The sequence below is a fragment of the Stigmatopora argus genome, chromosome 23, assembly GCF_051989625.1.
Source record: "Stigmatopora argus isolate UIUO_Sarg chromosome 23, RoL_Sarg_1.0, whole genome shotgun sequence".
NCBI lineage: Eukaryota > Metazoa > Chordata > Actinopteri > Syngnathiformes > Syngnathidae > Stigmatopora > Stigmatopora argus.
This window is the reverse complement of record NC_135409.1, coordinates 2,139,362-2,153,900: the sequence shown is the minus strand read 5'-3', so window position 1 is coordinate 2,153,900 and position 14,539 is coordinate 2,139,362. Positions and strand designations below refer to the sequence as shown.

The following is a 14,539-nucleotide window of genomic DNA, read 5'->3' as shown; positions in this document are numbered from 1 at the left end:
CCGTTCGATGTGCGATGACTCCGATAAGAGACGATAATTAGAGGTTCGCTTCACGTGCCTTTTCAAATTTTGCCATGTGCAGATACTAAACTTGGGTCAGATAACGCCCTGCCTGGGCCCGTCGTTGAAAATAAAGCAGCCTTTGCGTCACGCCGACGCGCCCGATGACGAAGAGCGCCACATCGTCTTCTCCAACTCTCTCATCAGGACCACAGGGAGGAGATGCGCGCAACTTTGCCGTGCTGCTGACACTCCCAAGTGGTGGGAAAAGGCGTCGATTAGTCGAGTGTTTGGGAGTTGCGCATCCCATATGTCGCGAAAGCAGTCGGACCATGACTACAACCTGCGGAGTATGAGCAACCTCATGGGCGAGCGCTGGAGGAAAGCAAGCGACGGCGGAGAGCGGAGCCTCATCAAGACTCCGTCCAACGCCAGCGTCAACAGCCTGCATGTGGCTGCATCCTCCGGCGGCGGCGGCGCCGCCCCGGTGCCCTCCGCCACCGGGGATTTGGAGCGGGCTGCGCGCAAGCAGTTCATGCAGGATGTCACGCCCGCTTTCGTCTACGTCCTGTCCGCCTTCTCCGCCCTTGGGGGGTTCTTGTTCGGCTACGACACCGGAGTGGTCTCTGGGGCCATGCTGCTCCTTAAGAAGCAAATGGAGCTGAGTGCCTTGTGGCAGGAGGTGCTCATCTCAAGTACTGTGGCCGCGGCCGCCGTCGCCGCCCTCCTCGGCGCCCTCCTCAACGGGCTTTTCGGGCGTCGGGCGTGCATCCTGCTCGCCAGCTTCTTCTTCAGCGTCGGCGGCATCGTGCTCAGCAGCGCGCCGGGCAAAGAGGTGCTCTTGGCCGGGAGGATTGTCGTCGGAGTGGGGCTCGGTGAGAAGCCAAATTTGTCACTTTTCTGTGCTTGGCTTGTTTGGCATCATATTAACGTCAAGTAAAGTTGCTTCAAAGTTGTCATGTCATGCAAGATAAAACAAACATATGTTTTTAACCCCAATCTGGACGCTGATTTGCGGCATACAACACTATTATCTGAATGATTAATTATAATTAACTTTTACAACTTGATTCAGGCCACATGGTGGTGTTGAGCAGGGGTCTGGAACCTTTTTGACAGGTAGAGCCATAAACAGTTCATATTTTCAAATATTCCTCCTTGAGAGCCATGCTCAGAATTTCAGAGTAAAAATACACAAAAATGGGTGCCTTTTTTAGTCATTTCCCACTTTTAAAGTACAAAAAGTTTCTGAATTGTCTTGACAACATTGTTACGCGTGCCCTACGACTGACTGGCGACCAGTCTAGGATGTAGTCTGCCTTTCGCCTGAGGTTGTCTGGGATAGGCTCCAGCACCCCCAACATCCCTTACAAGGATGCACACTATGGAAGATAAATTAATGAACTCGATTCAGTACCTCATTGAAAAAGAAAACGAGTGCAAAATGTTTAAACCTTAACACATTCATTACCGCTGGGGCGGCGGACAATGAGTGATCATGATGCACTGCCATTGACGGTATTAGATGTACAATCCAACCAGTCAAAATGGATTGGCTGTCCATCGCCAATAATGACAGCCAATATTGTACTGTCAAAAATAAACAGCACCTGCGACCTTTTTGTTACTTTAATTGAACCTAATCGCCATTTTCTCTGTTTTCATCACATTGGCTCATATTTTTTCACCAGTCTGTGCTGCAACTCACTGGAAATTCTAATTTTCTCAGCATTCCTTTAAAATTTCATTTGGCGTAATGCTGGGAAATCCTAGTGTTAAAACTTCCACTGCCAGAATGAACACTTCAACATCGGACATATTTAAATCTTGCTGGGACATTTTTTGCACTTTTGAGGGGGATTGTATTTGAAAGTCTTTCTTCTATGCTTGTTATAGCGATCTCCCAGACAACTGTCTGCCTTTTCCGTTATAATCATGAGGATCTTTATTAGATTTGCTAGGCCACTATTGCATGATGAAAGGAGAGGAAAAGTCAAAGCACCCCCGAAAGCCTTGATGAGATGTCGATATTTCAAATGCTCTCTGCTGCCACTTTCTTCCACGGCAAAGCTTTTTACTCACAGCTTTAGTACATCTTGATCACAATTCAACATATGTCCCCAAATTATTTATGTTGCTGCACACGAATCCCTCGCTCTTTCCGAGGACAGGCTTGTTTGCAAACTGACTTGACATGCATAGCAGGGAGTAACTGCAGACAATTTGCCATTGAAAGTTATTATACCATCAGATATTTAATGTCTCTGATGAAGTGGCGAGCAGATTACCTGTTGTATTATTGTTTTATCTCAAATAATCATTTGAGGCTCTAGTTACAATGCAAAACCCAGATGTTAATCATTTTCTTTCTTGCAAAATAAACCGTTCTAAATTAAGGAGTAGTAGAGTATACATTTACACAATCAAGCACTGTTTGTTTGTAGATTGCTGGGGGGAAGCAGGGGGGGGAGGCAATCATCAAGTCCTTTATTAGGTCATTTTGCTTGTTAATTTCATATCTTCTGCTCCCCGTCATCAAAATCTTTTCCAATGCTGATGAATTCATTACACAAGCAAGCATGAACGTGGCCTTGATGGAACAGGAAATTCATTGTGGCATTGCAATTAGCCGCCAGAAGATGCTATTAAGGAAACATTTTTTCATGCTGCACTATTATTCTGGCCCTATACTCTCAGTGGCGTTCTCCCATTTACATTGCAAAACCTGAGACTCCAAAATCTTAGCATTTCTGAAATGGACCCGCTGCAAAAGGAAGTGTTTATTCAACTAGGAAATCTCTCTCTCTCACACACACAGACACACACATGCAGCAAGACTCATAGCTGTTTGTTGCATCTGGTTAGTCATCTTTTGGCAAGTTATTGTTTAAATTACCTTTTAAACCAGCAGTGTTTTGCCATCGCATGTTAGCGTGATTGCCAAACAATATTTGAATCTTTTGAATCATCTGCCTTAAACTACTAATGTTTCACCATTTCAAAATGTTTCCGTATTCCTTTACAACACGGGTGTCCAAGCTAGGGCCCGCGGGCAAACCCGCCACACAGTTTGCATTGGCTGGCAGTAAATGAAAACATAGATGAACATAACCCATATAAGAATCTTAAATTTAATCTTCATTCTGTTGCATTTATTAGATTTAACACTATATGGAGTTAGTCACTTAATTAGTGTCTCACCATTATTTAAAAGCATTGTAGAAAATGGTAGCATTTCAGTATGAAAAAACGTATCTAAAAATAAATTCAATGGGATGAATTGAGCGTAAAATTTCAAGAGAATTTTTGCGGTCGAATACACTTTTGAATCACGATTAATCAGCGTTTGGTCCATAGTTAACTTCCGATGAGTTTACTTTTGTTCAAAATGCAAAAATGAATATATGATACAATATCCGATACCTCTTGATGATTTTGTACCCCTTAACTCATTCACTGCCATAGACGTCAAACATGTTTTAACTAGGAAGGTTGCCATTGAGTATCCCAGCCTTCACAGTCAAAACGGATTGGAACTCACCGTCAACGGCAGCCAATGAATTATTAGCTAAAAACTATATATACAGTTGTGGTCAAAAGTTTATATACACTTGTGAAGAACATAATGTCATGGCACTCTTGAGTTTCCAGTTATTTCTACAACTTTGATTTTTCTCTGATAGAGTGATTGGAACAGATACTTCTTTGTCACAAAAAACATTCCTGAAGTTTGGTTCTTTCATGACTTTATTATGGGTGAATATAAAAAAGTGATCAAATCTGCTGGGTCCAAAATATACATACAGCAGTGCTAATATTTGGTAACATGTCCCTTGGCCATTTTCACTTCAATTAGGCGCTTCTGGTAGCCATCCACAATCTTCTGGCAAGCTTCTGGTTGAATCTTTGACCACTCTTCTTGACAGAATTGGTACAGTTCAGTTAAATTTGATGGCTTTCTAACATGGACTTGTTTCTTCAGCATTGTCCACAAGTTCTCAATGGGGTTTAAGTCAGGACTTTGGGAAGGCCATTCGAAAACCTTAATTCTAGCCTGATTTAGCCATTCCATTACCACCTTTGATGTGTGTTTGGGCTCATTGTCCTGTTGGAACACCCAGCTGCGCCCAAGACCCAATCTTCAGGCCTCTTAAAGGCCTCACCTTTTCTCCTCCAAACATATTGCTGGGGCATTGTGGCCAAACAGCTCATTTTTTGTTTCTTCTGACCACAGAACTTTCCTCCAGAAGGTCTTATCTTTGTCCATTTGATCAGCAGCAAACTTTAGTCGAGCCTTAAGGTGCCGCTTTTGGAGCAAGGGCTTCCTTCTTGCACGGCAGCCTCTCAGTCCATGGAGATGCAAAACACGCTTGACTGTGGACACTGACACCTGTGTTCTATTGTCTAGTGTTATTTAAAAGGCCTCAGAGAAGTCACCAGCTGTAGTCACTCATAATCACTCACAAGAAGTTAAGAGGTCATGCTATGAAGCTAATTTCACTGACAACTTTCTAAGTCACCAAAATTGCTAATTCGTGTTGCTGTATGTATATTTTTGACCCAGCAGATTTGATCACTTTTTCTGTTAACCCATAATAAAGTCATAAAAGAACCAAACTTCATGAATGTTTTTTTGTGACAAAGAGGTACCTGTTCCAATCACTCTATCAGAGAAAAATCAGAATTGTAGAAATAACTGGAAACTCAAGAGAGCCACGACATTATGTTCTTCACAAGTGTATGTAAACTTTTGACCACAACTATATATACATATAAATTAAGATTGTAAAATTCTGACCTTTATTTTTACCCAATTTCAATCATCTAATTAACAAGGATTTGAAGTTGGCCCTCACATTCTTTGATTTCTTTTCTTCTGAAAAAAGATAACATTTTTGTACACCTCATTTTACAACATGAAACAATCATATGGAAAATCCATGGATGCATTTTTTATGAAATACTGAACATTTTCTCAGGCATTTTAATAGCAAATACTGATGTCAGCGCTCTGCTCCATGCCATTTCATATCCTAGACTTTCTTCTAAACTCAGTTGGAGACAAAACAGATCTTCCCGAATTTGATTAAGACTGAACACACTATTCTATTCCTCTCTGCCGAATTAAATCACCGCTCAGGGGGCTTTTTCTTCTTTCACTCTGGAATCAACGATTTCTTTATCCAAAGAGTTTTTGCTCTGCGTCCCTCACATTGGAGTCCTAATTAGCCTTTGTTAACTTCATTGTCAGTGACGGCAGGTCGAATATCTCCCGCTTGGAGGCCAGTTCACGAAGACGAGTTTTGTGTGGGGACCAAAAATCGATTCTCGTTAATGACAATGTGAACAACAGTGGTGAGGAATAACACCGTTGTGCTGTAGTATTTCTAGAAAAACCCTTTAAAAAATCACTTGATAAAATGCTTGAAAAGTGTTGTTCCACCAAAAGACAGCCACGCTCCCTCTTGTTTACCACAGCTAAAAATGTCAAGTGACTTTCAACCTTTCCCCTGTCGACTCATACGTGTTTTTATTCCGAAACGAAGGGAATGGACAGGATCGTTCATCACCTTCTCCTAAAATGCGGTTCAATGAAACAAGGGCAAGGAAAATTGGTTTAATGAGGAGAATACAGATGGAGGCGAAGTTGCGTCGTGTCTTTTGTGCAAGAAAACATTGCATTGCTAACACATTGGGGTCAGTTTTGGATGTGGCAAACGCAGCCTAGAATGTGGAATTTTACACTCAGTAATAGAATAAAATTCGGACAAAACCAACAAATTTGGGGTTAATGGGGCATCTAGCTTCATAACTTCTTTTCCCAATGAAAAGAGTACAAGTGTTCTCTGTCAGGCCCGCGTGGTTGGGGGGTAGAAAAGGTTATCGGATTTGTCGTCCCAAAAGCAGCCGCCACGCGGTGCCTTACTGGAGACGGCTGGGCAGGTTTCCTGAGTTGGTTGTCATAGCAACAGGTAGCCAGTAGGCCATAAGGGCCAGGGTGGTAGAAGGAATAAGATGGGATGATGAGGGGGGTTGGGGTTGTAAGGGAGTTGTGTGAACCAAGTGAACTGTTAATTAGGCCTACAGATATCATTTATTGAAATAATTGGTAATAACAAACATTTAATGCGTTGCGGAACATTTTCCACGATGAGTGATGCTACACAATTTGTAAATTACAAATTCTTCACGAATTCACAATCTTGTCTCAAAATATCCCAGAGTTATGTCATATCAACTATTGCCATTGTAGGGTAGTGTATCCTCCCAAATCAATAAAACTAAACACAGCACTTTCAAAACAAACTATGACAATGCCACTCGAATTTAAGTAATATTTCATTTGAAGTATTTTTTTAATTGCTCGATTTGATCAATAAATGGCCGCATTTCTACCGCGAATAGAGCAAACTCCTATCTCAAGTTACATTCATAGCAAATTCGATTGATCACTGCGCTCAGCGTCCAATTCATTTTGACTGGCCCTGGCAAATGTAATACTATACATATCCCGTGTTATCTTTCTCGCCGCCACCAGGCATCGCGTCAATGACGGTGCCCGTGTACATCGCTGAGGCGTCGCCGCCGCATCTCCGCGGCCAGCTGGTGACCGTGAACACCCTCTTCATCACTGGTGGGCAGTTCACCGCCAGCGTCGTGGATGGCGCCTTCAGCTACCTGCAGCGTGACGGATGGAGGTCAGACCTGTGTTTTTGTTGTTGTTGTTGTTGTTGTTTTTTTAATCTCTATTCAAGTTTCGCTACATATCAACTGAATTCTGGTCCAATTATGGAAAATGCCAGAAGATCTGACTCCGGGATAAACTCAAATGTCAACATTTCTACTATTCACAAATTGCCATTATTGCACATTTTAGTAGACTCTTATCTGATTTGTTTTATCATTGTCCCGTTGTCCCTTCTTGGGTATGAACAAAAGCCCACGCTGAGTTGTGAAATGTCAGTAGATAACGACTGCTGTTTCTTCTTCACGCGCGGCTCCAATGTTACTTTCAAAATTGTACGGTGGTATTATTCATGAAGGTGTAGGTCTCCTTGAAGCGTTTGCCTGAGCAGAAAAGAATATTTTATTCCAAATTGAAGATGCTCATTTTCCAGTCAATTTAGATTTTCAATGAGTCAACTCGTGTTCTTCAGCATTTAGTCCTTTTAGGATTTCTAAGCCACGTCAAACTTTTGATTTTGTAAAGCTTGTAAGAACATTTTTCCCACTCACTGTGATTACTCTGTGAATCAGCTCTGCATTTGGGGCTGGGTCAATCTGTTCAATCTAGAGTCTAGACACTAAATATTTTTGTAGTTTGGATATGACATCTGATCTGGGCAGACAACCCTTTGGTGGTTATGGGGGGAGGGCTCTAATCCGCCCCCAAATAAATATCCCCTTGGGGAGTCGCCCTCATTGCCCGTCGCAAAAAATTACCCTGTTCGATGTGGAGAAATCAAAAACTGGTGAAAATACATGAACTCCAAGAGAGTCGTGCACACTCTCTGTATATAATGACGGTTAAATGGCAGCTTGTCGTAAATGTTAAGGTTATTTCCAGAAGAAAGGTTTAAATTAAGCCTTGACATTTCCCCCCAGGGTTTGATTTTAATGAGCCCCCTGTTGTTGGGAAGGAAATAGCTTGACAGGAGTCAAAAGCCTCCCGTCAAAATTTTAGAATTAGTCTATGGACACCCTGTTTCCGTCTTTCCAGGTACATGTTGGGCCTATCGGTGCTGCCCGCCATGGTCCAGTTTGTGGGATTTCTCTTCCTGCCCGAGAGCCCTCGCTGGCTAATTCAGAAGGGGCTGACCCAGAAGGCCCGCCGCGTGCTCAGCCAGATACGAGGAAACCAGAACATTGACGAGGAGTACGACAGCATTAAGAACGGCATCGAAGAGGAGGAGAAGGACGGCGGAGGAGGTGAGACGGGACAAAGCTAAAGATTGTAAAACAGAAAAGTATGCTTGTCACCAAAATAGAGAATGTTGTACTCACGCGTGCTCATGATGCAGAGTTCCCTGCTGTTCTCCTTCGCTGACCGTGCCTAAGAACATTATTCGCACGTGTCGGCAAAAGCGGTGAAGCTTGCGGGCACACAAAAATAAATATCGATGAATATTTAGTTCCTTATTCACCTTTTTGGAGTCATTGACGGTGATAGACATCCAAGAGACAGGGTGGACAAGGAAGGCTATGGCAGGACAGGGTGAGTGACAGATAAATTAGTCCTTCATGACAATACAGTTGTTAGACCTCTACTGGCAGAGAATAGTTGCAAACCTTTTGGGTTGGTTTGAACAGGGTTCAACGTGGAGCAATTAGAAGACGCAATGTCTACTTGATATTTTAGGCAGACGGCAACATAATAACTATTCTGTAAAATACACGTAAAAATGCAGATACCTTTAAAATGTTTAGCACTAACACAAAGGAGAAAAGCTTATGAGCAAGAGTGCAGCACAATGGAGCTCTATCATTTATTTTACCTCTGTTTTGACCAATGATTGAACAATGCTTGCACATACGTGGTTCGTGGTCACCTCCTAGGACTCTTGCAAAAATTATGAAAAGGAACCGCATCAAACCATAAAGAGTCCATGATATTTTGTTCCGGACGAACTTTGGGCTTTCCCAGTGGTGGTCCGTGCATTTTCACGTAGCGCCTTCAACAAATCAATCCAACCCTCAAAAACTATTTTATGGCTATAAAACCTCTACTGCAGCTACAGCTGCGACACATAAAAAAATAATCAATAAATCAATGCACAAAAATTGGGTAAAATCCACTTCTTAGCAGCATTTAATGATTCAATACAAATACTGGAGCTTTTCAGACATTACAACCGGGCCAGGGGGGTGATTTTCCTGGGAAAAGACAGTAATGAACGTCAGTGGCGTATCGGCAAACATTGCCCGAAAATGGGGTAAAATCCAGCTGAAAACAGCATTTATTGATTAAATACAAATACTGGAGCTTTTTAGACATCAGAACCGGGACCGGAGTATCATTTCCCCGGGATGAACGTCGATACGTCCATATACGTCCATACACGAAACGGCAAAAATTGCACTAAAATGAGGTAAAGTCCACTTCCTAGCAGCATTTATTGATTAAATACAAATACTGGAGCTTTTCAGACATTACAACCGGGCCAGGGGGGTGATTTCCGCGGGAAAGACAGCGATGGACTTCAATGGCGAAACGGCAAAAATTGCACTAAAATGGGGTAAAATCCACTTCCTAGCAGCATTTAGTGATTAAATACTTATACTGGAGCTTTTCAGACATTACAACCGGGCCAGGGGGGTGATTTTCCCGGGAAAAGACAGTGATGGACGTGCATGGCGAACTAACAAAAATTGCACTAAAATGGGGTAAAATCCACTTCCTAGCAGCATTTAGTGATTAAATACAAACACTGGAGCTTAAATACAAACACTGGAGCTTTTCAGATATCAGAACCGGGCCCGGAGGACGACTTTCCCCGGGAATTTCATACAATTGAAATATTATTTAGGAATATAGCCATATTTTACTCACCCAAAATCCTTTTTAACTGTACACAATATCCATCTTCCTTTCTTTCTTCCTTCTTTGCTATCGCCATCGAAGCTAATGCTGAAAGTCGAGCCTGTCCTGTCGTATTTCTGGCATAGTCCGTCTTGAATATGGCTTTAAATCAACACAACAATATATTTGCTTGTGCAGCTCGCTACAGATGCAGTTTGGTAGCTCTGGCTAATCACTAGCCAATCATAGTTGGTGAAAGCGATGATGTATCCCTACGCCTGCGAGAAGGCAATGACGTATCCCTACGCCTGTGACAAGGCATTGTGGTGTTGCCAACTCAAAATCTGATCTGATCGGGAAAAGCAATGAAAGGAAGCTAACAGACAATTTGGAAGTATTCATGGACAAAATATAATATATGATTCAGATATTTCTTAGGCCAGCAGAGAAGGCCTTGAAGGCCCTGACAGCCCGCCACTGGGCTTTTCTGGTGTGAACACGCCCTTACGTTTCCAGAGTTCCCCTTGGCCCACGCACACAGACGTCTCTCACTGTTGTGGCCAGTCACTGAAGAGAGGCGAGGGAATCGCTTTCATCCCCGATCTAATCAACCTTGACAACTGAGAATACCATGTGTCTGCCAGTTGTGCCATCCAAACATTCTCTGGGGGCCGTGTGTCTTGCAGTGAAGAGGAACCTTCATTATCTTCACAGACACACACACACACACACACACACACACACACACGCGCACACGCTCGCAATGGTGGCAGGCTCGTTGTGTATGCAGCTAGTTGGTTTTCATTTTGGCATCTTGCCTGGTGTTTCTGTTAGTATTATCAGGTTGATTCTTGTCATTAACTGTACAGTGGTACCTCGAGATACGAGCTTAATCCGTTCCGGGACTGAGCTCGTATGACAAGATTCCCGTAACTCGAGCGGAAGTTTCCCATTGAAATGAATGGGAAACAAATTAATTAGTTCCAACTCTCTGAAAAAAACACCAAAAACAGGATATTGGATTGAAAAAAATGTTTTATTTCTTATAATTCGCCATATATTGACAAAGTAATAAATAACGAGTGGTTTAATAGAAATAAAGTGTTTAATCTAACTAAAATTGGGCGGATTTCGCCGAGGGGAGAGGGGCACAAAAGGGGCGGGGGGCTTCGGGTTTTTTTTTTCCACACAACGCACTCGTAAACGGAACAAACACTCCACCCTCACGTTCGCTATCGATGGGCTGTTTGCTGTCGTACTATTCCCTTCAAAATATTCCGAAAATGATGCACACAAATGTCCTCACAATCGGATAACGCACGACCACTTGCCAACTGTTAGAATTATTATGGAATATTCTATATGTGTTGTAAGCATTTTTTAATAAGTAGTAAGGCTATAAATCAAGTCATGGGAACATGGACTTTTTCCTCCACATTCGTCTCCTCAAGGACAAAAAGAAAAGAGGACACAGTGTTACGGACATTTCTCCCGGCAGGACCCAATGAGACTGTTATGACGAGACTCCAACAGCAGATTTGAAAATACGGCTTTGTTTACGTTATAATACTACTTTGTTTACCTTATAATGCATTCCTCACACTGTTGTTTTTCTAAACATCTAGGGTGTTATTGTACTGATTACATAAACATGTTTTTCGAATGTCGCGATTAAATACAATGATTCAGTTACTGCAATTCAGAATGCACTGTGGACTGAGACGACGTCACAAGGCATCTCCTTCGAAGTTGTAAGCAGAATTTGTTGAAAGATGTTTTTCCTTTTTTAATTAAATATTACTAATAATGATTTAAAAGGTTTGAATCATTATTCCAACACCAACGAGCAGCAGTATTTTATCAGCGATCGCTCCGCTGCTCATCTTCTTCTTCTTCTTCTTCTTCTTCTTTTTCACCTCAGGCGCCTGAGGATTACCCTCAGCAGCGCTAGGGCTGCCACTGGAACACGGATAAGTTCATCCAGGGAGTTGCCCAAGCCGCGATGGTAGCGTTCGGTCATTAAGGCCGGACAGCGGAGCCATAAGTGTTCAGACGACTCTGTTTCCTCGTCGCACAGGCGGCAGCGATCTGAGTCGGATTTCCCCACAAGGTGGAGCCAACGGCGGAGCAGGGGGTGGTGTCCACTGCGGAAACGAATCAGGTCTGTGCGGTCTCCTTTCGATAGGGCAAGTTCTTCCTCTGTGACTTTTGTAGTGTAGGTCTGCAGAAGGCGGGGGTGGGAAAGGGGGGGGGAGCGATCTTCACGTTGGATGATGGCACGTCTTGTGGCTGCGTCCGGGGGGGGTTTTGGTTTGGTCATCTAACGAGCCAAGTTTAGCTAGGGCATCAGCCAGGTCGTTTCCGCATATGTTGCAGTGGCCCGGGATCCACAGTAGCTGCAGTCGCTTAGGCGGAGGGAAAAGGGCGATGTCACCCTGAAGTCTCCGAATGGCGGGGTCTTGCGTATGGGGGTTTCCCATGGCTTGGACCAGCGATTTGCAGTCACTGAGGATAATTGATGTCTGCCAGTCTGCTGTTTCCCTCAGCCAGGAGAGTGCCTCGGTCAGTGCCACTTTTTCAGAGTGGTAGGAGCTGCTGCGGCTGCCAGTGGCACCATGCCATTGGTGGATGATTGCAGTCTCCTTAATGACGACAAAACCTGCACCACCGTCCGCAGTGCCTTCTTTGGTGGATCCATCTGTGAAGATCTGTAGGTCCGGTTTACCCATGCTTCTGATGAGCTCTTCTGCCTTATCTCTTTGGGTGATGGTCGGCATGTGTTTAGAGACTGCGGTAAAGGCGGTTTGGATGGGGGGGTAATAGCCAGGGTGGGCAGGGATGGGAAGAGTATGTGCAAGGGGTATGGAGTTCGAGAGCGGTAAGACGGGGAAGGGTCGATGATCGCCAGTCTGGCTTCTTTTGCAAACGCATTTTAACGTTTTCATGGAGGAGGCGGTGTCGGGGATCAGAAGGAGGCAGCTGGTTCCAGGCATCCGCCTTAAGAAGTGCTTGTAACTTGAGGCGGGATGAGAGGGGTGTGAGATGTGCCTCATGTAGGACTGCTTCGGTGGGGGTAGACCTGAGGTGGTGGGTTATGGCGCGGGCTGCTTCCAGTTGGGCGGTTTCGAGGGATTTGAGGTGAGTTTGGGCCAGCCAGGGGGCCCATGCCGGTGCTGCGTACTCCGCAAGACTTCTCTGGGTGGCAATATACACCGTTCTAAGGTCGTTTGGTTGCCAACCCCAGGATGTGCCACTGAGTTTGCGGAGGAGGTTCGTTCTTTTGGACATGGTTTGGCGGACCTTTTTCGCTTGCTCTGCAAACGTGAGTTGTCGGTCAAAAGATACGCCAAGAAAAGTGGGGGTGGGGTTATGCTTGAGGGTGGCGCCATTTATTAAGATCTTTGGTTGCCATTTGGCCTCAGCTGAGTCCAGGCTAAAAAATGACGCCTCACACTTGGTGGTGTTAAGGTTTAGGTGTGCCTCGGAACTCCACCTCCAGACTTTTTCCACCTCCGCTTGAAGTCTGCTTTCCACCTCCTCTTTGTTCCTACCCCGACAAGCAAGAGCCAGATCGTCTGCATAGGCGCTGACCAGGGTGGAGTCGTTGAACTTGTCGAGGAGGTCATTAATGTAGATGATGAATAAGAGGGGTGACAGGACCGAGCCTTGGGGGAGCCCTTCTTTGAAGGTTCTGCTCCTGCCGTTGGTATTGTTGATCCTGATCCTGGCTGTGCGATTTGTGAGCCAGTTGGCGATCCATCTGATGAAGCGGTAGGGGACCCCCAGGTCTGCCATTTTTTGTAAGAGACCTGTTCTCCATACCTGGTCGAATGCCTTGCTGAAGTCAAAGAATGTTGCAAGCGTGCGTTGCCGTTGAGTCGACTGGAAGCCATCAGAGATGAACTGCGACAGTCGCAGGGCCTGGTCCGTCGTGCTTCTTCCCTTTCGAAAACCGGCTTGCCAGTGGCTGAGAAGCTGTTTATCTTCCAACCACCAGGCGAGACGGTTCACGATGAGCCTTTCCATTGTTTTGCTAAGCGTAGAGGTGAGGGCGATGGGTCTGTAGTTCCCAACGTCCTTTGGTGACTTCCCTTTTTTGAGGAAAGGGATGATGGTGGCCACTCGCCAAGCTTGTGGACACCAGCCCTCTAGCCAGCTGGTGTTGATGATATGGAGTAGTTCGGGAAGGATGTTTGCCGGAAGATTTTTTAGAAGGTCCGGGGCTATGTCGTCGGGTCCAGCTGCCTTACCCGCTTTAAGTTGGGACAGCGCTGTCTGCAGTTCAGCATCGGTGAACGGGAGCTCGAGGACTTGTCGCGGTGAGCCGAGCAGTCTGCGGGTAGCTGTACGTATAGAACGCACTGCTCGTCTGCTCCGCTTGTCACTCTTGCGTCCGCTGACCGAGGCATATTCCCTGATAAATGCTGTTGCTTTGGCTCGGTCACTCACGTACTCCTTGTTCTTGTAGACCAGGGACTCGCCAGATTGTTGTGTTTTGGTGCCTGAGAGGGATTTTACTAAGGACCAGGCTTGTCCCGTAGATCTTGTCTCGGCGATCTTGGTGAGGTGTAAGCGCCATGCGTTCCTTTTCGCTTCAGTGGTTTTTTGTTTGATCTGTTGACAGAGTGCTATCCATTCTTTCCTATTTTGTTGGAGGTCTCGACGTAGTCGATTCCTTTCACGGATGAGGTCCTTCAGGTCCTGTGTCAGCCATGGGAGCTCCTTCTGGCGGATAACTTTGACCGGTATTGTAAGTGCTACTGCCTCTTTCATGTGTTGCACTAAGAGGGAGAGTTTTTCCGGGGCTGTGGCTGCTGCGGAGATTACGGGTAGGCGATCCATGAGGATGGTACGGTACCTCTTCCAGTCAGCTTTCGAGAAGTTGGGTCGTACTCTTCTTTGTTGGCATTCGACACGGAGAGCACGGTTCCACCTAATCAGAATCGGTCTTTGGTCGGAGGTCATCTCGTCGATGGGTTCCCATTGCAGATGTTCGGCCGTGGTGGGGTCAGTGATCGT

General features: G+C 44.9%; 1 protein-coding gene across 1 annotated transcript in view; it reads left to right on the top strand.

The window, feature by feature from the left end:
- LOC144069220 (proton myo-inositol cotransporter-like) overlaps positions 1-14,539 on the top strand; it is a 29,247-nt gene continuing 14,708 nt past the window's right edge. Inside the window, exons 1-3 of the mRNA XM_077594407.1 lie at positions 1-875; positions 6,539-6,698; positions 7,721-7,929. Of these exons, the coding sequence (XP_077450533.1) occupies positions 311-875; positions 6,539-6,698; positions 7,721-7,929 (934 nt within the window). The 5' untranslated portion in view covers positions 1-310. The remainder of the gene's footprint in view (positions 876-6,538; positions 6,699-7,720; positions 7,930-14,539) is intronic.